Genomic DNA, 27836 nt, shown 5'->3' with positions numbered 1-27836 from the left:
TAGTGTATTATTTTAACAGTGCAATTTTCCTTTATACTCAGAACAACATCGCTGCACAAGTTACTTTAAGATAGAGCAGAACTGGGGAGGGGGTATGCGGTACGAAAGTATATTTGTCTATTTGAGAATGACATTTTAGCTTCATTCAGCGATGAAACTGCTGGGTTATGTCCACTTCAGTTGCCCCCCAAACAAACACCCAAATTATTACTGACAGGTTTGAGTATGAGATCTGAATTATGCAATCTACATCTACATAAAGTAATCTATACAATTTCATATTTCATCAGTTGACTTCCTATAGTAGTGTCAATTTGACCTTTGGTCAATGTTCAGTTTCATAGAATTTTGAAATGTACAGATCACATCATCATGATTGACTGTCCAACCACGTTGTCATATGTCAGATGTCATTTTAACATTTCCGTTAAGACCATGAGCCATTCTCTCTTTTGCTGTCAGCCACTATGTAGCTTATTCAAATTTAAATTTTTTTTAAACTGTTTATCCTTTGTCTAGCGTTGTGTAAATGTGTTATTTAATGCTTATGACATTCACCAAATTGTTGGATAGCCTATAATTTTGGACGAAGTAAGTCTAAAACGTTATATTAAAAAAAATTTTGTCAACTATGAACTTCCAGTTTTTTCGAAGTTAATTAATTTTCCTTCAGTTGAAAAAACGTTGCTTGGCTTATTTCAGATACCCTGAGGATACTCTAGGAGCGAAAGTACTTGGGCAAGATTTTATAAAAAACTTTTAACCATATATCAGTTTAATATTATTGTTGTGTTAATGTTTTTGTTCTGTAAAAGTAAATTTGTTTGACTCCTATACTATATTTTCCAACTTGTGTTATGTTACATCGAATTTTTGCCTACTTCTTGTTTTACATGTTCTCCCATTGTTAATGGCACAGCTCAACCTTTTCTTCTAAGTAGTTCGATACAAACCTTTTATATTCTAATCTTCTAGAGACCCTATGTATAGATTTTTAGAATATTTGGGCGGTTTTCTGTTGGCTAGTGGTATTTTTAATAAAACTGTTCAAAACTACTTTGTGATTTGACAGTAAATTTAGCGATTTTAAAACCCTTTCGTCAAGAATTTGTTAATATTTGGTATTATTTCTCTATTTCTTATTATGTTGTCTATTGTTGATATACCACTGGAATCTTCCCAGAAGACTGGCTTCAGACATTTAAAAAAAAAAAACGTGTTTCTTTGTTTTATCGACTACGAAAAAGCGTTTGATCGAGTAAAACACACAGAACTCATAGAAACCCTAACACAACATGGTATAGACCATAACATGGTATAGACCATAACATTATTAAGAACCTATATTGGGATCAAATGGCGTCGATACAAATAGACAATCGTATGACAGCAGAAATGTCAATAAAAAGAGGAGTTCGCCAGGGCTGTATACTTTCTCCACTATTGTTTAATATATATTCCGAAAAGATCTTCCAAAATGCCCTCGAAGATATTGAAGAAGGAATAAAAATCAACGGAAAATATGTAAACAACTTAAGATACGCAGACGTCACCGTCATGATTGCGGACAGTGCTGAGGGTTTGCAACGACTTTTGAATGCCATAACCAGAAAGGGAGATAGCTCGGGACTAAATATAAACACAAATAAAACAAAAGTAATCGCTGTTACACGTGCACCAAATGCCGACATTAATATTCGTATCTACAACAAACAGATAGAACCCGTACAAAAATTTCAGTATCTTGGTTGCTGGATAACAAACGATCTTGACTATGAATTGAAATACGTGCTCATATAGAGTATGCTAGGTCCGCTTTTCAAAGAATGAAAAAAATTCCTAATAAACTCTACCTTATCGTTGAAGATCCGATACCAATTTGTAAACATTCATTTATTCCATATTGTTATGAGTGGAATAATGGAAGGAAAAGTGGAGGAAAAAGAGGTCCAGGAAGAAGAAAATGCTCCTGGCTAAAAAATGTAAGAGACTGGACAGGCATGGACACACATTCGATACTAAGAACAGCTCAAGATAGAGAGCAATTTGCTGTAGTTATAGCCAACCTTCAGTAATGGAGAGGGCACCTTAAGAAGAAGATTGTTAATTGTTTTGATTGACCTTGTATATTGTGCCAAGTATACTTGTATTCTCTCTCTCTCTCTCTCCCTCTCTCCCTCTCTCCCTCTCTCTCTCTCTCTCTTGTCGTTTCCCCATTACTGAGGATTGTGATTTCTTCCAATATTTCTAACAATTTCTCTCCATTGGTCTCTATCTTCAGCTGCTCTAAGAGCTTCGAAGAATGAGTTTCCAGCTGAATTCTTCATTTGGTCGGACCATCTAGTTGGTTATCGTCCTCTTGAGCTTCTCCCCGTAACGTTTCCAGAAACAATTAATCTATCCAAACAATCATCACCTCTGCGAACCACGTGACCGAAAAATTGGAGAATACGTTGCGGACATAATGTGGACAACCTTTTTTTAATCTTGAGTTGGTTTAGAATGGAAAAGTTTGTGCCCCGAATATAAATATTGAGAATACAAGGACATTCACCAGTCCCATCTTGATATTTTGATAGATAGATCTGTCTTTCCAAACTTTAGTTAGGCATCTCGTCGCATTTTTTGCCATACGATTACGTCTCTGAACTTCTGCTTTACAGTTACTATCGTTAGTTATACTAGACCCAAGATAGACAAAACTGTACACTATCTGGTATTCCTGTAACATGTTAGTCAGTTGAATAGTGTGAAATCTGTCGACCACCATTATTTTCGTCTTAGCTTTACTGATTTTCAGACCAACTTTATTGCTTTCGTACTCAACTCTTCGCAGAAGATACAAAGTACCTGCTATGAGTAAAATTCACTAAGTTATGATTTATTGTGTCTTCGTTAAATCGCTATTTTTTATTCCCTGAGGTCTCATTTCCTACTCTTTCATTGTAATCTCCAAGAATTACAATTTTTCATTTCCCTGTATCCTGTCCACTGCATCTTGCAGACTATTATAAAAATCTTCTGTTTCACCTTTAGCTTTGTTTACGCCTGTAGCTTAAACTGATAAAATATAGACCCTACTGTTTTCCATAGTGAAGGTCGTTTCCACGATTCTAATAACTCTTATTAAAAATTCTCTAATATTATTATAGATTTTCTAAGATTGTTAATTTCGGAAAAAAAAACATTCAGTACTAAATCTTTTCGGACACCCTTTATATAAGAAGTATCAGTAATGTTTATTATCGACACTTAATCTCCCGACCTAATAGAGAAAGTTCATATCCTATAAACATACAAAATGATAAGTTTACGGCGTATGCCGGCATTTATTCATTCAACTAATCTTCGTACATTCACCACAAAAGTGTATTGCAACTTACAACTAAGATTTTTGTTTTTATTTATAAAATAACCTGATTGGAAAGATCGCTTGGCAGTTCATGAAAATCGCGAAAGCTGAACGGTTAAATACCTAGTTTAATAGTGAGCAAGGTTGAACAGTATTGAATGCAGTGTTTCTGTGTATCTGTTTTTATTGAAAAAAAAACGTAGCTGAGATAGTGTTGGTATAATGATTGTTGTATCGAGTCGTCACGTAAGTATTAAATGAAATTAAAAAATAATAAAAAATAAATATTTCTTTATAAAATTAAAAGAACATTTCTTTTATCGAACTAGGGCTTATTTTTCAAATTTCTTATAGTCTATTTCCATCATATTGATAGCACATTATGTATGCAAATCCCTAAACTGTTGATACGGGTGACTCAATGAAAAATAGATATTTGTCAACAAGTTTACAGAAGTATATAGGAAAACAATTTTAAATTGAGTAGGACCAACAGGTATAAAGGTTGAAGCAGAATAGAATACAATAGTTTTGGGGGTTACTAATCCCTAAATAAAGTTGCCAGTGTCGGAGTGATGGAGATTAACAGGTACTAATGAATTTGCAAGAAATGTAAGATGTTTATTTTATTGGTTATATATAAAATAATTTGTGGCCGTAACAGGGGCCGATTTGTAAAAAAATGAATATTATTTTAATCAAATTCCATTTCAGATTCACTGCTTTCTTCAGAATCTAAGGAATCTTCAACTCCAATGTTAATTATTACCGATTTCAGCATTGCGTCAGACATATTATCCAAATTCCACATTTTATTTTCTTTCTTGTGAGCATGACTAACAGCATTTTTCCAATTTTCTGGAGTAACTTTTGATAAGGAATGTTCTAATAATTGTTGTAAGTCTTCTAATTTAAAAGTTTTGTTGTTGCGTCCGACTTCACACTTTATTTGAGACCATATATTTTCTATCGGATTCAGATCACAGTGGTATGGGGGTAAACGTAAAATAATTACATCACGGTTTAATGCCATTTCATCAATTATATATTTTTTATAAGCTGCTTTATATGTTTATCCAACCATTCGATTATCTCTCCTTTTTTCCATGCCGTTGTTGGCAATTTTTCTGCTAGTCTTGAATGGTAACTAGCATTATCCATGACTATGACAGAATTTTTTGGAATTAAATCCAACATTTGCTCAAAATATTCTTCAAAAACGTCAGCAGTCATTTCCTCGTGGTAATCTTTGGTTGATTTTGAGGCAAAACTTAATAATCCACCATTGACAAAACCGTATTCGTTTCCAATATGGGTTATTATGAGTCTGCGTCATTTTCCAACGGGAATATTGTTTATTCCAGTAGATACACATTCGATGAATGTCTGACGGGAACTTTTTACATTTGTATCAACCCATAGATATGGTACAGTATGACCTTCATCTAGCCAAGTCTCGTCCAAATAAAAAATTGTTTTCCCTTCTTCTCGGTACTTTTTAATAGTTCTTAGATAATCTCGTCTCTAACATACAATGTAATCTTTTTCAATTAAAACAGATTTTCTTCTATTCTTTTGCCAACGAAATCCCATCTCTCTCAATAGTCCCCATAATTTCTTGTTGCTTATGATTGGTAACTCTTCGTTTCCTCTAATTAATGTTTGGATTTTGTCCAATGTTGGAAATTCTTTGTTAAAAAAAAATGAGTGGACGCTGCGTCGTATCATGTTTTTATGTATTTCTTCAATTTCCAAGGGTTTACTCCCTCCACTCTTTTTGGGAGATGAAACAGTTCCTCCTTTTCTTTCTTTTAGGAATCTATAAATTATTGCTTCTCCAACCCCTGTCATATTTGAAGACATGTTAACGATTTCACGAACATTACTTAAAGGGCGTTGATGTACAAGTGCATCGTGTACATTTAATATTATATTTTTCTCTCTTAGACTGAAGGCACCTTTAAAACTACACTTAACCGGGATAAAACCTGTTGTTGACGTCATTTTTAAATGCAAATAACAAAATATCGACACCAAAAACGTAGGTAGGTAAGACATGAACAATGTACATCTACAAACTAAATGGAACATGCAAACAATTTCTAATTTATATTATTGGCATAAGCTGTAATGTGGCATAAAAACTACTTAAACTATCATTAGTGAAGCCTTATCAGTAATTCCAGGTAATCGTTCAAAGAAGGTATTCTTTTTGTGTCAGGCGATAACTTGTATAGAAAACAATAATCACCTTTAAATTACTGTTTACATTCATTTATTTCGTGAAACATTGAATTCTCTCGTTAATCACCCGTGTATAATTAACAATAATCGTGTGGCATATATACCGACGTTTTTTTACGCACAAAAAAGGTATAGTGAGATTAGTGGACACTTATTTTACAGAAGATTTTTTAAAAGATAATGAATTGTTGGCGGCATCTTAAAATATTAATTTTTTTTTATTTATTTCAAAACAAGTATAGGGTGACGAATATGGTTTTTTGACCTGTTGAGGATTTGCATACATAATGTGCTATCAATATGATGGAAAAGGACTATATGTTATTAAATGTTTACCTGCAAGTTGCATTGTGATTATAGATTCTGAGCATGTTATCACGTTCATTATTGATATTTCATTTTGTTTATTATTAAGAATCCGACACCATATCAGTGCTGTAGTTTGTACATCCCGAATAGTAAAATGTTGTGTTTTCTTGTTGACAAACTCAGTTTCCTGGTCATTCCGTCTCACTCATTCCCAATATATCAACGTTTAACCTTTCAGTAGACGCAGTTTAATTAGCTGCACACGATCTACTACACCAGTCATAAAAATAGTCCTCTGAATGCATTTTGTTTAAATCTCCATAAAACAATCTATTGTTTGTAGTTTTTTTTTTAACATTGACATATTTTACATATTACACTCAGGTGCAAAAAAATCGATCCATTCCTTATTTCTTATTTATTTGAAGTTGTATAATTTTAGAGACATTAAATTACGTATGTAAATTTAGGTGTACCCTCGTATACGAGAAATAAAATAATATCCACAAGGAAACTAAGTTCCTGTAGTTGGCTGTATACCATATAATAAAAAATTTTCCAATAAAACCCTTTATAAAAAGGTATATAAAAAACCCAGTCGGGCTATGTTAAAAAGACAAAACGTTTTCGGAATAAGTATTCCATCATCAGTGTCAATATATTACATGAATGTAGCCACTAAATATGAGGGTAAAAACCCTTTAAAAATTAATATATGAAGTTTAGTTTACATTATGTCGTGTTTACAAATAGGATGGTAAAGTTACCGTTGGATTGGTAACATGGCGACATATGACTCTACATTAAGTTGCAAGTCCTGAGACGGTATGTCTACGAGGACTTTATTAAAGCAACTGAACTGAAGTCCTCGTAGACATACCGTCTCAGGACTTGCAACTTATTGTAGAGTCATATGTCGCCATGTTACCAATCCAACGGTAACTTTACCATACTATTTGTAAACACGACATAATGTAAACTAAACTTCATATATTAATTTTTAAAGGGTTTTTACCCTCATATTTAGTGGCTACATTCATGTAATATATTGACACTGATGATGGAATACTTATTCCGAAAACGTTTTGTCTTTTTAACATAGCCCGACTGGGTTTTTTATATACCTTTTTATAAAGGATTTTATTGGAAAATTTTTTAAATAAAATAATATTTTTAACATTGCTTTTTATATTTCTTAAAACAAATTGGTATTTCAGGTTTTTGTCAAAAAGGGTCTGAAGCAAGTAGATATTTATTGAATGTTGTTTTTAATTCAACAACCATACTAGTGTAGTGATTTTATTTTCAAAACGTGTTATATTTTTATTTAATTATCCTTCCTAAATGTCTCTTACCCCGACAGATGCTGCAAGGGCGGTGACTTTAGTTCAAGATGGTCGTAGCCAATATTATGCAGCTGAAATGTTGGGTGTTAGTCGATCTTCGGTTCAAAGAGCAGTTCGGCGTTTTAGCGACACCGGTAACTTCACAAGAAGACCAGGATCAGGTCGTAGAAGGGTAACATCCGAAAGAGATGATCGATTTCTGGTCTCATCATGTTTGAGAAATCGTCATCTAACTTCAGTTGAACTGGTAAACCGTCTGAGGGAAGTGAGAAATATGGATGTAAGCAGATGGACAGTTCGTTGACGACTTGTAGAAGGAAATTTATTATCCAGAAGGCCAGCCCTTTCTCCAATACTATCCATAGAACATCGCAGAGATCACCTTGCTTTTGCAAGAGAACATGCAAACTGGAGTGATGCAGATTGGAGCAATGTATTGTTCTCAGATGAGTCCAGATTTTGTCTAAGGTCGCCAGACGGCCGAGAAAGGGTTTGGAGAAGACACGGAGAGCGATATTTTCAATGTAATATTGCGGAAAGCATAAGTTATCGGGGGGCTCAGTTATGGTTTGGGCTGGTATCAGTTCAGAAGCCCATACTGATTTAGTTATTGTAGATAGAGGTTCTATGACTGCTGCAAGATACATAACAAGTATTTTAGATCAGCATGTGGTACCTTTTGCTCCATTCATTGGACCTAATTTTATTTTTATGGACGACAACGCGCCTCCTCACCGTGCTAGAATCGTCAACCAATATATAGAGGAGGTGGGAATTGTCCGTATGAACTGGCCAGCTTGCAGTCCCGATCTCAATCCCATAGAACATCTATGGGATATGATAGGAAGACGTCTTCGAGCACGAGTACCCCGTCCAAACAATTTGGCTGAACTTACAGCGGCTGTTCAAGAAATATGGGACTAATTGGATCAATTTGATATCCAGAGGTTAATTACCTCAATGCCTAGACGTGTACTGGCTGTTATAAGGGCCCGAAGGGGAAACACTGGATTTATTATCAATGTTTTTCTTAATTTCAAAAAGTTTTGAATATTCTTGTATTTTTGAGTTTTGGCGTATGTCTCTATAAATAAATGATTTTTTTGGATAATCTGTAAAAATTATTTTAATCTAACATATACTTTTACATATATACCTGATTTAAAACTAATATCTTCAAACTTTTTCTTTTTTCAGCAAATAATACCCATGGATCGATTTTTTTGCACCTGAGTGTATTTTATTTTAATATATTTATTAATTTATTAGTTCCTTTACCTTCAGTTTCTTTTTTACTATTTTTTCTTCAAAAGGTAGTTTACGCCCTCTTTTCTCTTTCTGTCCCGTAGAATAAATATTCGCCCTCCCTCTTTCTTTCCTCTCTCTTTCTTTCCGGTAGAATAAATATTCGCCCTCTTTCTTTCTGTTCGCTAGTAAATATTCTGTTCTATGTTGAGAGAAGAGCTAATTCCATCATAGGCATACGTCCTATGACATATGTACTAAACTTCATTTTAATCTCTCCCTACCTTCTGTCAATCACTTTCTCTAACCGTAGCGGGAATATTCTTATTTGCCTGTAATTAAAATTTATAAAAGAAGGAAAAAATTATTATAAGGTTCATTTTATCGTCTGCTGAAATCTCTTGGGTTTCGCATCGCGACTGAACTTCTGCTTTTCCTCTTCTATTTTTGTATTGGTCCCATCAACAATTATTTGCTACATATCAGTATCAAATAGATTGTTTCATATATCTAAAATATCGGTTTTCACTTCGAGTGCAGAAAAACAATATTTTCACTTCGAGTTCTGACGTTCTTAGGGGCAATATACTTAGCCCATTTTGTTTTATTATATATATACAAGGATTTCCACAGTTTTCACTGTATTCCTTCACTCAACCGTTTTCTCCAATTTTTCCTGTTTAGCCAGTCCCCTTCCTGTAGGTTTCTTCTACTCATTGCTTCGTCCACCTCATCTCTGAAAGATCTTCGGGGTCTGCCTCTCTTTCTTCTTCCTATCGGGCTCCACTCTGATATTCTATTTATCCACCGATTTTGGTCTGCTCTTTTGACATGTCCGTACCAGGTTAACCTCTTTTGTTCGATGTAGTCTATTATGTCGGAGTTCATTCCCATTCTCCTCTTAATCTCCATGTTATTTATTCTATCTCTTCTTGTTGCTCTGCAGCTTCTCCTTAGGAATTCCATCTCTGTTGCTCTTATTTTGTTTTTTATTTTATTTATTGTCCAATTTTCACACCCATAAGTGAGGATACTTCTTGTCATGGTATTATATATTTTTTTCTTTGTTTTCATGCTGATGGTCTTATCCCATAGTACCGGGTTCAATTTTCGTATTCAGTCTCTTGTTTGTCCTAGTCTATTTTTTATATCTTCCTCGGTTGTCCCTTTGTTTGATATTATGAAACCTAAATACTTATACTGTCTTTGTTCTGTTCCTTTGATTTGTTTACCTTCGTCTATTTCCAGCTGTTTTATTTCTGTATTCTCCGTTGTTAGGTATTCAGTTTTCTTTAGGTTTATTTCCATCCCATTCTTTGTATATTCTTGCTCCAGTTTTCTCATCATAAAACTGAGATCATCCTCGTCTTGTGCGATCACTATTTGGTCGTCGGCAAAACTTAGCGTATATAGATATTCGTTCCTTACTGGTATACCCATTCCTTCGCACTTTCTTTTCCATGGTTTCAGGTTTTTTTCCAGGAATATTTTGAACAGGGTGGGGGATGTGGAGCAACCCTGTAGTAGTCCCTTTGTCATCTTAAATGGACTGCATATTCTATTGCCCGTTTTGATAGCTACTTCGTTATTCTTGTAGAGTGCTTTTACCGCGTTTATTAATCTTCGTGGAACTTCGATGTCTTCCATTGCTTCCCATAGCTTGGTTCTAGGTATTGAGTCATATGCCTTCTTAAGATCAACAAAAGCCAGATGGACGGATCTATTTTTGGCCATTCTTTTTTCTATTAGTTGTTCGACCGTGTAAATGTGATCTAAGCATGCTTTCCCCGCTGTGAAACCTGCCTGGTCTTCTCCGATTTTATCTTGTATATATATTTCTAATTTTTCCTTTATGGTCTTTCCATACAGTCTACCTATAGACGATATAATGCTGATTCCCCGATAGTAAGTCTTCTCCATTCAGTGCTCTCTCAAACATTTTATGTATCATACGGAATAACTTTTCCGATCCGTTTTTTATCAATTCATTTGGTATTCCGCCGGGACCTTCTGCTTTTTTGTTCTTTAGAGTTTTGATCGTTCTTTTTACCTCAGTTAGGCTTAATTCGATTTTGATCAGATAAAAGGCATATATCGAGCACAGTTTAATTAAATCTTGCCCAAGTACTTTCGATCCCTAGATCATCTTCAGGGGCATCTTAATTCGATTTCGTCATGTGTGTAGATTTCTATTCCGTCTATTTCTGATTGTTTGAATTAGGGGCGGTCTTCGGTTAGCAATTTTTTATAGTATTCTTGCCATTCGTTTTCTTTGATTTGATCGATGTTGATGTTGTTGTTGTTTTATTATCTTTGCCCAAAAAATATGAACCAATGGCAAAATTTGTCTCATCATCTAATTCCTGGTTTCGTATAGCTTCAATCGCAAGTTTTCTTCTACATGATCTTCTCCCGATTCCTCTTCGTCATCATACTTATCACCCATCTGTCAGAAGTAAACAACTTATACTTTCTTAATATGTCAACAGGCGTTAGGATAAAACATAAAAAGTTATTGACATATTCTGATATGAAATAATTTGTTTAAAATATAAATAATCAAGTTACTTAATCAAGTTAATTATTTTAAAAATATTATTTACATGTTAAACATACAGAAAACATAGTATGAAGCTTCGCGCAAGTCTACTGTACTGCCTACTGTATCATCTTTTTTATTTATTTATTTAATGGTATTATCCAGTCGTCCTGCTGCATACAGTGTGTGAAAATTCTATCTAGAAATTCTCCTTTTTAATTTTGCTATATTAAACCGAAGAATTCTTCGCAACCTCTAGTGACTTAACTCCTACCCGTGACTGACACTCGTTTTTCCCTTTGCTTTCCCTTGCATTGCGACACTGTTGCAACCGCCCACTCTGGACATGTGATAGATCGTAACAATCGTGATAGATTGAGAATTGTTTGGATTTTAAAATTCTCATGGCACCAAGTTCTACTAGTTCTGATAATAGAGGTGCTATGTAAATAATCTTCTTTGGATACCAAGTTTGCGTGATCTAAAGAAAACGTACTTCTGTATATACAGGCGTCTTGCTTCTGATGGCCATACTTGAAGGATACGGACCCTCCCAACTAACGGTAACATCCGCGACAAGTAGTCGATTACCCTGTTGCATAACAAGTTCAAGAATTTTTCAATTCCGTCACTGCATCTTATTCTAGGCTCTACCTTTACAACCCATTCTCTATTCTCAGTTGTTGTATTCAGAGGTTATTTAACAAGGCGCTATCTTTATGTCTAAATCCCTTCTGGTTCTGATGATAATCCAGCGTGGCAATCATTTTTCCTATGATACGATGTAGTACTCTTATTAGAACTGAGGAAATCGTTATAGAAATCGTACCTTGCGCAACTCTTTGACTCTGGTATTGTTCAGTCTTACTGCATGAGACTTTGTTATTTGCATGGTTTCAAGGATTTTCACTTCTGTGACAGCAGTGCTAATCACTAGCAGTTTCTTTTACCACCACCAGGAGTGGATCGCCAAATTAGAATTACCCACATGAGCGATAGAGAAGGTGACTCTGTGCTTTGGGGCTAGGGTTAACGGGCATGTATGATTCCATACCTCAAAGTATACAGTTTCTAGATATACCAAACTTCCTGGGAGAAATAAAACTGAATGAGCTACTCTCATCACTGAGAAACTATTCATCATCATTCTGGCTTTACAACCTTGCTTGGGTACTAGCCTAGCCTCCTCAAGAATTTCTCTCCTGTCGTCCCTATTCATCCCCATATTTCTCATATCTTCATATATGATATCAAAAGAACCTTGCCTTGAGTGTTCCTCTTCTTCTATGACCAATGGTTCTATCAAGGAGCGTTTTCTAGCTGGGTCATTTTGTTTCATCCGCATTACATGCCATATCCTCCTCAGACGTCCTATCTTAAGGGTTTTACGATATCAGTTTTCTGGTATATTCTATAAAGTTCGAAGTTGTATCGTCTTCTCCATACTCCATTGTCATTCACTGCTCCATAGATTCGCCTTAGTTCTTTTCTTTCGAAATATCCTAACATGTTTTTATTATTTTTTGTTAGAGTCCAGATCTTTAAAACATATGTTATGACTGGGCCTATTATTGTTTTGTAAAGATTTATTTTTGTATTTCTTGATATAATTGTGGATTTAAGAAGGAGATTGAGGCCAAAATAGCATCTGTTGGCCGTGCAAATTCCGCGGTTTATCTCTGCGGTAGTATTATTTTCAGTGTTGAGGAGCACTTCCAGGTATACAAATTTGTTCACTGCTTCGATGACGTCGTTTTCTATAACAAGTGGTCGTAGGATTTGTGGTTGCGTGCTTATTTTCATATACTTCGTTTTGTTGGTTTTTATTATTAAATCCATTTTTGTAGCTGATTCTTTTAATGCTACATCGCCTCTCGTACAGCGTTTTCCGTTCTCTCAACAATATTGATATCATCAGCATAGGCCAGAATTTGCACTAATTGCCAGGGAGAGAGGGTCTCCCTGGCGTAGCCCGTTATTTGTTTTAAAAGGTTCAGACAGTTCCCCTGAATTCATACTGAGAAACTATTAGAAAGACAGTAAAAGGAGGACACAATAAGTCTTATAGGGCGTAGTGTGACTTCTCCTAAAAAAGTAACAGTAAAGTAGACAAAAGAAGAATATAATGATGAGAAAACTGTCAGTCTCAATACTGTTAGACATATGATAATAAATGATCTTATATTTAAGTTATAGAGTTTATTACAGATAATTAGTCTAATTAGATAATATAGATGTATTGACAAAAATAACATAATAATCTAATTAGTGCCAAATCAAATCTAATTACCTATTTCAGTAATACAAAAAATTGTTCCATATTTTTGTAGTTTTATTTTATTTTATAACCACATAATACGTGAATGCATTCTCACGATTAATTACTTGTTTACTACTATTTAAAACATTAAAATTATTGACCAATTTAGTCGTGATTTGAACGTTGAACATTCAACTCACAAAAAATGGTTAATCTTTCTGATAATAGTTCGTTTTTAAAAGAGGTATGTCGTTTAGTTTTAAAATAGCGTATCGGTAAGTATCGGTGTTTTATTTATTCCTATGTTCTTCATCTTGGCTGTTTTTAACAATGTTTTCTTTATCATCACTGGGAAAAGTGGGTCCTATCCTGAACATATTGTTCAGTTTCTACCTATATACTTAGTCTTAGTCTGTTTTTAACAACTTTTTCCTCATTATCACTAAGTGTCGAATACTGGATATTGTTCAATAACTTTCACCATTCATCATCTTAAGTTGTTTTTAATAATTCTTACTTTATTATCACTGGAAAAAGTTTGTCCAGTACTGGATATATTGATCGATTTCTTCCAATGTTCTTTATCTTGAGCATTTATTATTTTAAAAATAAAAATTAATGTGAAAATCCCAGTAGTTGGCTGTATACCATCGTTTAAAAAACTTATACAGAAGTAAAACACTTCACATTTGTATTTCGGTATAAAACATATAATTAAAACTTTTTTAAAAAGTGTCGTCAAAATTTATACAGGAGCATAACGTGACGTTTTCGATCTAGATCAGATGATCCTCAGTGCCTTCTTTTGTAATTAAAGCTAACACTAAAATTGTAGCAGTGACATCAGTATATGGTTTTACCAATGGTAAATGGACGTTCGTACCAAGGTAGGTGTATGTTTTGACTCTGTCTGTTGGTTGACCATTCACACTGATTTTTTCAATTTTCAATTCCTTCTTAGAGATCATCATACATTTTGATTTCTTACATCTTTTGATTTTTACATCATTTTCACTGGGAAAAGTGTTTCCAATACTGAATATTGTTCAATTTCTTTCAATATTCATCATCTTAAGTTGTTTTTAATAATGCTTACGTTATTATTACTGGCAAAAGTTTGTCCTGTACTGGATATATTGATCGATTTATTAAAATATTTTTGTTTTTGAGCTTTTATTATTTATTTCATCCAATTGGTTATTTAGTTCTTTTTCCTTTTCTTCGGTTGATATGTGAACATTCTATCTATCTAATTAGCCTTCTTCGGTCCATCTTTGGACATAGGCCTCCCCAATCGTTTTCCATTCATCTCTGTCTGTCGCTATAGTCATCCACCTAGAGCCCACGTGCTTCTTGATATCATCTGCCCATCTCATTTGGGGCCTTCCTCTGCTTCGTTTATATTCCCACGGTCTCCAGCTTATAAGAATTTTGTTCCATCGGTCTTCTTTTTATCTTATATTGTGTCCTATGTGAACATTACTTTTTTAATTTTACAACATTAATTTTATCATCATATAAATGTGAGCTGACGAATGGGCCAGTCATGAGTTTTCACCTTATAACGCATTATATAGTGCTCAGATTAACAATATTGTGATAATAATGTGGTATATTTTTATTTTGCTTGAAATTACGACAATTCACCATTATAAACTGCTTATCCAGTATGTTTTAATTAATTTAAAACTGTCCTTGCTCTTTAAAATTTTATAAACTACGTTTTTCTGCACTTAAATCAATTATTTTGCAGTAAAATTTTTTCTTCGTTGTATTTAAAAGTGAATTAAAGTATTTAGCGATAATGTATTGGTTTATTATTACGCCATTTGGACAATATATAAAGTCATGTAAACAGAATCAACATCACTTTTAAGAATAAACTCAAACTATCGTACCATGTTTCAATCCTCATTCACTTTGATGTTATCCCTGTGTGGAGTCGGCTATCCTAAATTTTCTATTTGGCCCATACCAATACCAATATCAAAATCCACAAGGAAAATAATTCCTGTAGCTGGCTGTATACCACGTATAACAAAAGAGGTTAGTCTTTGTATGTGGGTATATTTTATTTTATAAAAACCCTTAAAAGGGCAACATTACAAACACGAACGTTTTCGGAACAACTGTTCCATCATCAGGTTAAAATGCAGGTTAACATGCCTGAGCCACCAAAATATTTGGGTAAAAACCCTTTAAAATGAAAAATGTTACCAAAGAATGTACATGATGTTTATAATATTATATGATGTTTAATATTTTAATTAGATTTTACTTCAGGTAACATACACCCATGCTTAAGTGAGTTCCAGTGTCCGGAGAGTAAACCTCTTCAAACGCCAGCAGGCAAGAGTTGCCAACCGTAGTCCGTTTGAAGAGGTTTACTCTCCGGACACTGGAACTCACTTAAGCATGGGTGTATGTTACCTGAAGTAAAATCTAATTAAAATATTAAACATCATATAATATTATAAACATCATGTACATTCTTTGGTAACATTTTTCATTTTAAAGGGTTTTTACCCAAATATTTTGGTGGCTCAGGCATGTTAACCTGCATTTTAACCTGATGATGGAACAGTTGTTCCGAAAACGTTCGTGCTTGTAATGTTGCCCTTTTAAGGGTTTTTATAAAATAAAATATACCCACATACAAAGACTAACCTCTTTTAATACCAATATCATTCTCAGACACTCCTTCCAGAAACTCGTGACTTAGAAATTCATCTTATTGGATGATAAGCACCTCATTGTTCGACATGTCCTAAACCTCTTAACATTTCATCTCTTTTTTTAATTAATTAATTGGTATACCACTTTGACTTTTCCTTATATATTCATTTTGTTGTGTCTCATACGCCTGATTACGGCCCTGTGCTTTAGGGAAGTCCGGAATTATGGAAGGTCATTTTGTTATCGCGACAGGGGGGCATCTTGAATTCTCTAACGCATCTTTTCTATCGATGCGGAGATTCTTAGCGCTGGTAAGCAATTCCAGAAATTAATTTCTGTGTATATAATCCCGCCGAGGGAGCATTAGATTATTAGTATCGGCGAATTGTTTTGTAAGCAATATCAATTAAGTTAGTTTCTGGAGTTAAATAAAAGTAGTAAACAAACAAGCAATATATGTTACGCGGTTAATATGTTATGGTTTTTTATGTATTGAAGCAAAAAGAAACAGACAAAATGAGTACAGCGGCATTCAAAAATAATCGTGAAATTTTGTTACATCGTCTAATAACTCTCTGTATATTTTACCTTCTCCTTTGGTTTGTCTTTTTTTCCACAGTATGCACACTCCATATTCTTTGTTTCCGCTTTTTCTGCTCTTGCTCTTTCTCTTCATTAAGTAATAATGCCAACACGGTGAGATCTTTTATCCAAGCCGCCATATTTTAACTCCCTTTTACACAGAAATTATGTAATAACGTTTTCATTTATATTCTGAGCGGTACGCACATTGTTACAACGCGGTTGTATGTAAATATAACATAAATTGATATGTATTAATCGACCTTTAATCTCTGAACTAACAGAACAATGTAACAATATTATCATTTTTTTCATTCCACTCATTCATCTAAGCTTTTCCATATTCTCCGCATGTATTTGTGGTACCTAATTCTTTTTAACTGTCCAACGATCAGTTCCGTACACCATAGCTGGTTATGCGGCAGCTTTGTAGACTCTTCCTTTCAATTGTGTTAGAATCCTTCTGTCACACAACACACAGTTCGCTTTATTCCATTTCTTCCATTTCGGCTTCACTCTACTGCTTGCATCACTATAGATTTATCGATTGCTCCGTAATGCTGAGCCTAGATTCTTAAAATTATTACTTTTTACAATTGTTTTATCATACAAAGATATCTCATTTGTGATAATTACTTCATATCTAAATAAAGTACATTTTCATTCTCAACGTACCATCGGTACAATCGGTTGGCAAATATCTTTCTTAATATTTACCTCTCAAAGATTCTTAGTTGATTTTCATCAGTGGTTGAGAGAATCCACTTTTCTATCCATATGTGACCACTGGCCTAATAACTGTTTTATTGATTCATCATCATCATCATTCTGGCTTTCCAACCCTGCGTGGGTCGTAGTCTCCTCAAGAATTTCTCTCCAGTCGTCCCTATTCATCGCCTTTCTTCGTGAAGCACGTATTCCTATATTTCTCATGTCTTCATCGATATTATCAAGGAACCTTGTTCTGGGTCTTCTTCTTCTTATCTGACCAATGGGTCTATCAAGGAGCGTTTTTCTAGCTGGGTCGTTCTGTTCCATCCGCAGTACATGATTCTTAAGACTATTAATTCAGTAGTATGCTTTTCACTGTCTTTGTTTGTATACAGTCTCTTACTACCTCTAAGAGCTAGTGATTATATTTCTTGACTGTCGTTGTTCCTGTCATTTATAACTGAACCGGTAAACTAACACAGCCGGTAAACTAAGAACAAGAAATAACTTAATATCAAAACTTGCCGGAACAACTTGAAGTGCTTCTGCAGATACTCTTTGGACCTCTGCTCTAGCTTTGGTTTTTTCAGTGGCAGAATATTGTGCACCAGTATGGCTAAATAGTGCACATACAAGCAAAATCGATGTCCAACTTAACCAAACCATGAGAATAATCACTGGAACAATAAAACCAACGCCAGTGAGATGGCTGCCTACTCTGAGCAATATTGCTCCACCAGATCTACGCCGTACAGCAGCATTAGTCAGAGAGTACCAGAAAATTGTAGCCAACGTACAATTACCAATACATCAAGATATCCCAGACATCTCAAAAGAGCACCAGCGACTGAGATCTAGAAATACCAACAGTAGACTCGGACTATATTAAGATATCCACCCCAACTCAGGGTTTCAATCGGATCAAATCTGCCCCGGTCCACTTGGGCAAGGCTTAATCGTATACGTACCGGATATGGTAAATGTGCTGATTCGCTGTTCAGGTGGGGTCGTGCAGAAAATCCACAGTGCGATTGCGGACAATCTAGACAGACCATAAGCCATTGTGTTTCAGACTGCTTGAATCGTGCCTACCGTGGAAACCTCCAGGACTTTGCGGAATGTTCCCCAGAAGCAATTGAATGGCTATGTAAATTGGACATTAATATTTAGTGTCATTCATTCTATCTTTAGTGTTTAAATAATATATTTAATATATATGTATATATTATTGTATTTGTATATTTATCGTACTGTGAAAGTCCATACGCTAAATAAATAAATAATAAATAACTGAACCAATGTAGGAAAAGCTGGAGGCTGCTCTAAGTTTTCGTGTCGTTCAGATTTTATGCACTCCATATATTTTGTTTCCTTTCATTGATATATAGGCCAATGGTGCCTCTCGTTTTAGGTATGTATGTAATTTTCTCGCTCAGCATTTTTTTATTACATTTATGTAGACATGTGTTTACACAGTCGGTGATATTAATTTTCTAATAATAGCTTCCATTGTTATTTTAAAAAAATCTCCATTTTCAATATTAAATAAATTCGTTTTTTCGCACCACTGCCTTGAAACCATCCCAGGCTATTTGTATATGTTTAACTAACTTTTTGGATACACCTATTATTGACAATTACTTTAGCATCTTTTGTCTATCCACTTCAACGAAGGCGTCTTTGAAATCGGTGTAAAGGTTGTATAATGGTTACATCTTTCTTTGCCATTCTTATCTTTTATTGAAACGATACCTTTCAATATATTTGATACTCTACCATTTGATTTTGGTATCTTTGATATATCAGTATGGCAATCCCAAGTTTGGCTGGATTATTTTCTAATCCCATATTATTTATTCTTGTAATTAAGATGTACGTTGGTCGTTCAGAAAGTAAAGCACGTTTTGGCATAACAAAACAAAAGATATCAACACAAAATTTTATTTACACAGTCACAGTACCTTAGGCTATTTTTCAATGTAGTTGCCTTGTTTGTTGAGGCATTAATTGTATCGTAGAATTAGTTTTTCAATGCCGGTGTTGTAGTCCTCTGCCATCAAACTCCCTTCCATTCAAGAATTCCTGCAGTTTCGGGTACAAATGATAATCGGAAGGGAGGCTGAAGGGAGGATGCTAGAAAATTTCTCATTGTAGGATTCTGAATTTATTGTTTCACCCGTAGTCATAAAGAAGAGGTGATTTAAACCTTTAGTGATTCACATTTGGTTTTTCTTTTTTGATCACTCCGTTCTTTATCGTGCACCCTGGTTCTTCCTTGGTTGAACATAATTCACAATTTCTTTATTGAAGATTCGTTCATTGTCACCATAGACAGCCTTCATTTTCGTATAAATATCGATAGGCAAACATTTTGGCATTCAAAAACTGAATCAGAATGCGTACTTCACATTTGATGGGATTTTCAATAGTCGCCTCCATTTTGAAATGTTATAACACAAAAACGCGTGGCCACACAGTAACGAGACGTGGCTCACACCGATGCGAGAGACAGAGGTAACTAGCGCGTACGAAATCGCGGCGGATGAGAATAAGGTGCCGCGCGGATGCGCAATTATTTCTTGACAACCTACGTATGTGTCAAAGCGAAGATATATTGTCGATTCTACTTCAACGTATGGACATTTTTGGTGTCTTGTATTTAGATATTATCTACACTTATACTAGCAGCAAATGAAGTCGAAATGATAACCATCTCTCAACGGCTAAGCCAGATAAGCGAAGAACTCGGACTTCAGATTAACACCGAAAAAAACAAAAATGAAGATTGTAGATAGAGCAAATAATAATCTATCGTATATACACCAAGTGACGAATTTTGAAGTGGTAGACAGATTTGCATACTTGGGTTCCCTGATAACAAAAAACCCTCAGAAATCAAACATACACTAGCAATGGCCCGAACAACAACAGGTAAACTGATTAAAATATAAAAAGACCGAACAATAACAAGGAATACTAAGCTCAGGTTTGTCAATGACCTTATTTTTCCATTGCTACATACACAGCTAAAACATGGACTCTCAAAAAAATCGATAGGAATAAAAACGAAGCCTTCGAAGTGTGGGTCTATAAAAGAATTCTACGTGTGTCCTGGACAGAACATAGAACCAACCTGTCAATTCTGGAAGAGCTTTATATACAAGACAGGCTATTAAAAAGAGTAAACCGATCATATCTAATGTACTTCGGCCATAAAACTAGAAGAACGGTGACCATGAAACTATTGGTATTAGAAGAAACGGTAGAAGGCGGAAGACAAAGAGAAAGATCTCCAACACGATGGGCAAACCAAATGAAGACTCTGATCGGAAAATCCCTACATGAAGCCGTCAATATTGCACAGGATCGCAGCCAATGGAGGCAGCAAGCCAATAATATTTAATATTTAGAGTGTCACCACAACCTGACAAGGGCTCAAGAAATGAGAAGAAGGATTTAGATATTCCATGAAGCTAGTCTAATCTGATCAAAAAAAAAAAAATTAAAAACTAATTAAGAAGTTAGGGCATTATAAAATATAGTCGCGCCACTTTTTCGTGCCAGTAAATGCAGTTTTCTTAAAATTTCCTAATATTTTATTTTATAAAAAAGTATTTAAACAAGAACTCTACTCTCATTAATTAAAAAAAAATATGGGTATAATAATTTGTTATTTTATCACTTCAAAATTATTTGTCTTGTTTCTTTTTATCGAAACATTATCATGTAAAAGTTCTTATCTTATTTACTCCGCTAGACATTATAGATATTAAAAAATATTTGTTAATTAGGTATTCTTGATACACTGTTGACTTTTTTACTTAGTACGTGACCATGAAAGATTTACAAGAGGTATTATAATTTAGCTTTATAAAAAACTGTGTTTCTTAGTTCGTTTTTGTTTTCTTCCAGGTTGGAGTAGCGTCGTTCGTGTTAGCGTTAATATGGATTTTTGCAAGAGGAAGAAGATACCGGTTGTTCTATATTATATATAAGACATGGAGGCGGGAAACATTGTAAGATATTATTTACATTTTTTGTTTTTAAATATGTATGATAATTTGCTTTGACTTTATCCTTCTGGGGATGACATTTTCGAATGCTCGAACAACAGAGGAATTTGGATTCTATATATAAATAGCCTATCAAATATTCTTTCATATACTATGCTGCTGTACACGAAAAAAATATTTGAAACATGCAAGGCTGGATTCACAGACGGTATATCGACAATTCGACATATTTTACCCTAGATAAATTTTATAAAAAATATTGGAGTATGGCATATATACATGTAGGAACCACCAACTATTCTTGAAGTTAAAGATGCAGTTAAAAAACTAGCCAGAAATGAATCACCCGGAATAGATAACCTCCCACCTGGATTGGAATATTGGAACACTTTGCACCATACACAAAAAAGAAGATATCTTTGAATGCTCTAACCACAGAGGAATTAGGCTTCTAAATGCAGCGCATAAAATATTTTCCACAGTACTATGTCACTGTATGGCATCGTATGCAGAACAGATAGTAAAAAGTACCAGGCTGGTTTCAGAGGTGGTAAATCGACAATTCATCAGATTGCAACCCTGAAACAAATTTTGGAAAAAACACTGAAATATGGCATTGATACTCATCACATATTTAGGCTACAAAACAGCCTACGACTCTGTGAATAGAAGAAAAATGTTTAAAGCCATAAAAGAGCTAGGAATACCAAATCATTTGGTAAATTTAACAAAACTAACTCTTGAAAAAGTTGAATGTAGAGTACAAATTCAGGGGAAACTGTCTGAACCTTTTAAAATAATTAACGGACTGCGCCAGGGAGACTCTCTCTTCTGTATACTGTTTAATCTGGCTCTGGAAAAAATAATACGTATGTCACAAATCACAACAACTTGTTCAATATATAATAAATCAGTGCAAATCCTGGCCTATGCTGATGATATCAATATTATTGAGAGAACGAAAAACTCTGTACGAGAGGCGTATGTAGCATTAAAAGAATCATCTACAAAAATGGGTTTAATAGTAAATACTAACAAAACGAAGTATATGCAAATAAGCACGCAACCACAAATCTTACAACTACTTGTTATAGAAAACGACGTCATCGAAGCAGTGAACGAATTGGTATACCCGGGAGCGATCTTTAACACTGAAAATAATACTACCGCAGAGATAAACCGCAGAATTTGCACGGCCAACAGATGATATTTAGGGCTTATTTTTAACCTAAAACTCTACAAAACAATAATACGCCCAGTTCTAACATATGGTTTAGAGACCTGGACTCTAACAAAAAGCAATGAACACATGTTAGGATGTTTCGAAAGAAAAGTACTAAGGCGAATCTATGGAGCAGTGAATGACAATGGAGTGTGGATAAGATGGTACAACTTTATAGAATATACCAGGAACCTGCTTTTGTAAAACATATTAAGATAAGAAGTCTGAGGTGGATAGGGCACGTAATGCGGATGGAACAAAATGACCCAGCTATAAAAACGCTCCTTGATAGACCCACTGGTCAAATAAGAAGAGGAAGACCCAGAACAAGGTTCCTTGATAATATAACATCGATGAAGACATGAGAAATATGGGAATACGTGCTTGGCGGAGGAAGGTGATGGATAGGGACGACTGGAGAGAAATTCTTGCAGAGGCTAGGACCCACGCAGGGTTGTAAAGCCAGAATAATGATGATGGTGGTAAATATACTTACCACATATTTATCGACTATAAGGCAGCCTACGACTTAGTAAACAGAAAAGAGACCTACGAATACCAAATCTTACGGTTGGTAATGTTAACAAAAATACTTATGCCATAAAATTAGAGGACCCAAATACCATTTACTTATTAATACAAGGAAAAGTGGAGGGGACAGAGATGGATTGGTCGAAAGAAAATTTCATTGCTGCTTAATACTAGACAATAGTGTGGTGGTACAGTAGCAGACTTATTTCGCACAGTAGAAATTAAATTAGCAACAAAGTATATTGATATTTCAACATCAATATTTAACGCTTGATCCCCTGTTTATTATTTCTAAACCAACTAATATCCACATATTTTATTTGCTCATTTTTTTATTTGTAATTAAAATTAACTCTTTTTCAGAGGTATATGGCGTGGTGCAAAAACGATTCTATCCTCGCTAATGATAGAGATGAGAAAAGAAACAATACCAAAAAGTTTTCAGAAAACCGTGCGGAGGAAAGGAAATAAAATTGCTTTTTATTTTGAGGATGAGCAATGGACATTTAACGAGGTAAAAATATATTTTCATTTTTTTTAATGTCAGTACATCTTTGGACACTCTTTTGAACTATCTCCCCATATTTGTAAGTAGAATGTTTGTATATAGAACCACCAATAGACACATAGTAAGAAACGATGGTAACAATGAATACACAAAGCCTATAGGAGATGAGAATCATAAAAATAAATGAAAGTAAAGGGAAAACAACAGTTCATCCTAGTTCCCCACGTTAAATTCCACAAGAAATCTCTAAGGTTCATTCTGGTCATTGTTAACGCTTTTCTTGATTTTTGTTGACTTGTTTTATGACTTGACATTTTATGTCATACGTCAAGTATTGTGCCACATGTCACGTTTGTTTATTTTGTACTTAGCCAGAAATCTTCGTTTTCAGAGTAAGTCAATAAATCAAAATTTGTCTTGTAAGTATTAAATCTATTTTTATCTATGGTGCCCTGCGATAACTCGTATGTCGCTATAGGACGAAATAAATTAATAACTAAGATGTTACAAAGTGCCCTTTTGGTAGTCGCCCTGTTTGTTTGTTTTTTAATATAATCGTTGTTTCCTCCCCTTTCATTTAGCACATCACACATCGGATCAATAACAACGAAGATATAATAAAGCTTCCCTCGTACCAACGGCGTTCACAAATCCAAACTGATTGGGCGCAATTTGTTCCTCGCATTTCCGGTAAATTCTTTTGTGGATGACTTTTAAAAACAGCTTCAGCAGATGGCTCATTAGGCTTATGGTCCTATCATCATCATAAGTGGCTCGACAATCCGTTGTGGATCTTGGCCTGCTCACAAAGAAGTCGCCACTCCTGTCGATTCCTGGCAACTTCCCTCCATCTTCTAACCCCTAGAATCTGTAGGTCTTCTTCCACATCATGAATCCATCTCATTCGTGGTCGTCCTCTGCTTCTTGTGCCCTCTGGTTTTGAAAATGTCAATCTCTTCGTGTATTCGTGATCTGACATCCTAGCAATGTGTCCAGCCCATCTAAGTCTCTGCACTTTAACGAATTTCACACTATCTGGATCGGTGTATAACTGATATAGTTCAAAGTTGTCTTCGAATCTTCGACGCCATAGCCCATTTTCATTTACGGCCCCAAAAATCTTTCTAAGAATTTTTCTCTCAAAAATACCAAGAAGTCTTTTATCATTTTATGTTGCGTTTACTAGCGATCCAAGATATGTAAATTCTTTGACTTGCTCAAAGGTATGGTTGTTAATTTGAATTCTTTGTTGGATATTTCGAGGGTTTTTAGAAACCAACATATATTTGGTTTTTTCCTCGTTTACCACAAGTCCTAATTCACTTGCTGCGTCCGCAAGCCTTGTAAAACACTGCACCATGTCTCTCATACTTCTGCCCACTATAACTATATTATGGTCCTATAGCCTTCACAAATTTTTGCTCCTGGTTTTTTGGGCAATGGTATGAACTCCGATTTGAGCCACTCTACTAGTATTTTTCCTGCCTTGTATATTTCATTAAATATTTCAGTTATTATTTTTTTATTTCATTAATCTCGGTGCCTTTTAATCTTGCCTATTAATTATGTTTATATTTTAAATCTTGGGTGCGTCTGATTATTGATTCGCTTACATTGTGTTTGCAGCGTCGTTGGACCTACTTGGCTTATTTAGCTAGAAATGAATTTAGTAGAATAAAAATAAACTGGATGAAGTGGAAAGAAGTAAGCGATCTATTGTATGAATGGTATCGATTGGTATCTACTCGTAGTTGTTATTTTGAACTGCCTTTGTTTTCATTCTCTAACTAATCATCATCATATAACGGGGGTCCTACGGCGATTGCCGCTTCCCGCATTTCAGCCTCCATCTTTTCCTATCTCTCCAATCTCCCTCTTCTAAGCCTCTAGATTGCATTGTTTTTGTAATTTTTCTTCTCCAGGAATTTGGTGGTCTTCCCCTTTTCCTTCTTTCTGGCGGAACATACATTAAGGCTTTCTTTGGCCACAGCTCCTCCTCCATTCTCATCACGTGACCATACCATTGTAATTGCCTTCCTTGTATTCTATCTGAAAGAGTATCTCTAACCTGTACGGTTTCGTATTTCCTCATTCCTGATTCTTTCCATTCTCGATACTCGACATGACCTTCTAAGATAATTCATTTCCACAACGTCTACTTTATCTCTTTTATTCTTTGTCATCGTCCAACATTCGGCACCATATGTGGTAATTGGTTCTACAATTGCTCTGTATACGCGAAGTTTGGTATGCATCTTTATTTTATTAGACCACAGTAATGAATTCAGTATTCGGATGCATTTTTTCCCTTGGGTTATTCGGTTTTGTACATCTATCTTAACTCTGCCATCTGCTGATATGATGCTTCCTAGATATTTATACTCAGATCTGTGGTATTTCCTCCAATTTTTAAATATTCTGTTTTGCTTATGTTTACAGTAAGCCCCCATTTGGCATATTCCTCAAATAATTTTCGATTCATATAATTTATATCTTCCTCATCGGTTGCAACCACCACCTGATCATCCGCAAACAACAATGTATACAGAGTTTCTTGTCCCACTTCGATGCCCATAAATCTACATTTATTTCTCCAATTCCTCAATGCTTCTTTTACGTATATTTTAAAGAGTGTCGGTGACAAACAGCATCCTTGCTTTAGGCCTTTAGTGACTTTAAATTCATTTGAGGTTCTGGTTCCAATTTTTACACAACTAACTGCATTTTCGTACAATTTATATATCGCTCGGATTTACGTCGAATCCAATCCGGACCTTTCGAAGACCTCAAACATTTTCTTTAACGGGACACTATCATATGCTTTCTCAAGGTCTATAAATACCAAATGGGTCTCTCTACTTCTTTCGACACGCTTTTCAATTATTTGTCGTAGGATAAATATATTATCAAGGCAGGATCTCCCGGTACGAAAGCCGCTTTGTTCTTCAATATCTTGTATCTGTCTTTCAACCCTCTTCTTTAATATTCTGCCGTACAACCGGCCCACAGAGCTCGTCACACTAATACCTCTATAATTGGAACAGTCTCTTTTATTCCCTCTCTTATATATGGAGCTTATATAAGATTTATTCCAATCTTTAGGAATTTCCTGGTCTCCACACATACATTTATTGAAAAGGTCTACTATTAATTCTAAAAGTGCAGTCGGCCCATATTTAACCAGCTCTATGGGAATGTCTCCAGGCCCTGCGGCTTTTCCGTTTTTAACCTCTTTTAAGGTTTCCGTCAATTCAGATAATGTTATTAAAGGGATTTCCTGTCTTTCGTCTCTGTTGTCTATTAATTCCCTTATCTTTTCCCATCTGTACTCTACTCTATCATCTTTCAGCAGTTTCGTATAATATTCTTCCTATTCATTTAACTTTATGAGAGAAATGTTGTCTTCATTCTCTAACTACCGGGATGAAATGTTGAAATGTTATTTAAATAGTCGCTGGTATAATAATTATCATTTAAGTAGCAGTGATAACGAAAATAATTAAACAATTATAATTTATATAAATAAGTAATATTGTTTTCAGTTACAAGGCTACTATTGACCTTATAAATGTGACTTGCAGTGAATCAATTATTTTATGTAAATCTGCTTTGACCGCATACTGTATAGCTAACTTTTGCATAATTACCTAATTAATTTTTTTGAATTTCAATATAATCAGTGAATGCAAAGTATTATTATGCTTATGTTAGGTTGTTTACTTATTCCTTTAAGTTTTACAGTACAAGTACAGTATGTCTCTAACTAAAAGAACACTGCGTATACAGTTTGATTAAGAAATTAATCCAGTGGGATCCAATTTTATCTTTTTTAACATCCTTTCTTTCTAACTGTCATCATATTACTGAATTTTTGGACTGAGTTAAACTGTAACTTTTATTTTGTAACATTTATAATGCCCTTTTTTAAATAAATACTGCCAATTAGTAATAATAGTTAATAATTAATAATTATTAATAATAATTATTGCCAAATTAGTAAATTTTATTATCTACTTTTTTAATATTTCGTACGCGAATTTATATAAGTGGTACGTGTAAAAAAAAAATTGGGAATTGCTGATCTAGAGCGTTCATAAAAATAATATGTGTCTTTACTTAATAACAGACGGTAGGTGGTTTGTCTTGACGACGCACAAATAAAGAATCATGGACTCACCTCTACCTAAACTATTTAACATTTATTTAGAACTGCTATTTTGACAATTTCTTTGGTATTTTTCTTTTTATTTTTCTGCATTTCAGCTATTAGTCATCAATTGGTTAAGTTAAAAACATTT

At 34.6% G+C, this 27836-nt stretch overlaps 1 protein-coding gene across 3 annotated transcripts in view; it reads left to right on the top strand.

The window, feature by feature from the left end:
• Positions 1-3324: 3324 nt before the first annotated feature.
• LOC140444094 (long-chain fatty acid transport protein 1-like) overlaps positions 3325-27836 on the top strand; it is a 42643-nt gene continuing 18131 nt past the window's right edge. The window contains exons 1-3 of one of the 3 annotated variants that reach the window (XM_072535743.1): positions 3325-3598; positions 21177-21280; positions 23394-23544. In XM_072535743.1, the coding sequence (XP_072391844.1) occupies positions 3575-3598; positions 21177-21280; positions 23394-23544 (279 nt within the window). In that variant the 5' untranslated portion in view covers positions 3325-3574. Of the gene's footprint in view, positions 3599-13401; positions 13540-21055; positions 21117-21176; positions 21281-23393; positions 23545-27836 lie in introns of those variants that run through there. The other 2 variants (XM_072535742.1, XM_072535744.1) reach the window with 2 other exon arrangements.

The sequence above is a fragment of the Diabrotica undecimpunctata genome, chromosome 6 (assembly GCF_040954645.1).
Source record: "Diabrotica undecimpunctata isolate CICGRU chromosome 6, icDiaUnde3, whole genome shotgun sequence".
NCBI classification, from domain to species: Eukaryota; Metazoa; Arthropoda; class Insecta; order Coleoptera; family Chrysomelidae; genus Diabrotica; species Diabrotica undecimpunctata.
The sequence above is the reverse complement of the archived record's forward strand: the minus strand, read 5'-3'. Positions and strand labels throughout refer to the sequence as shown.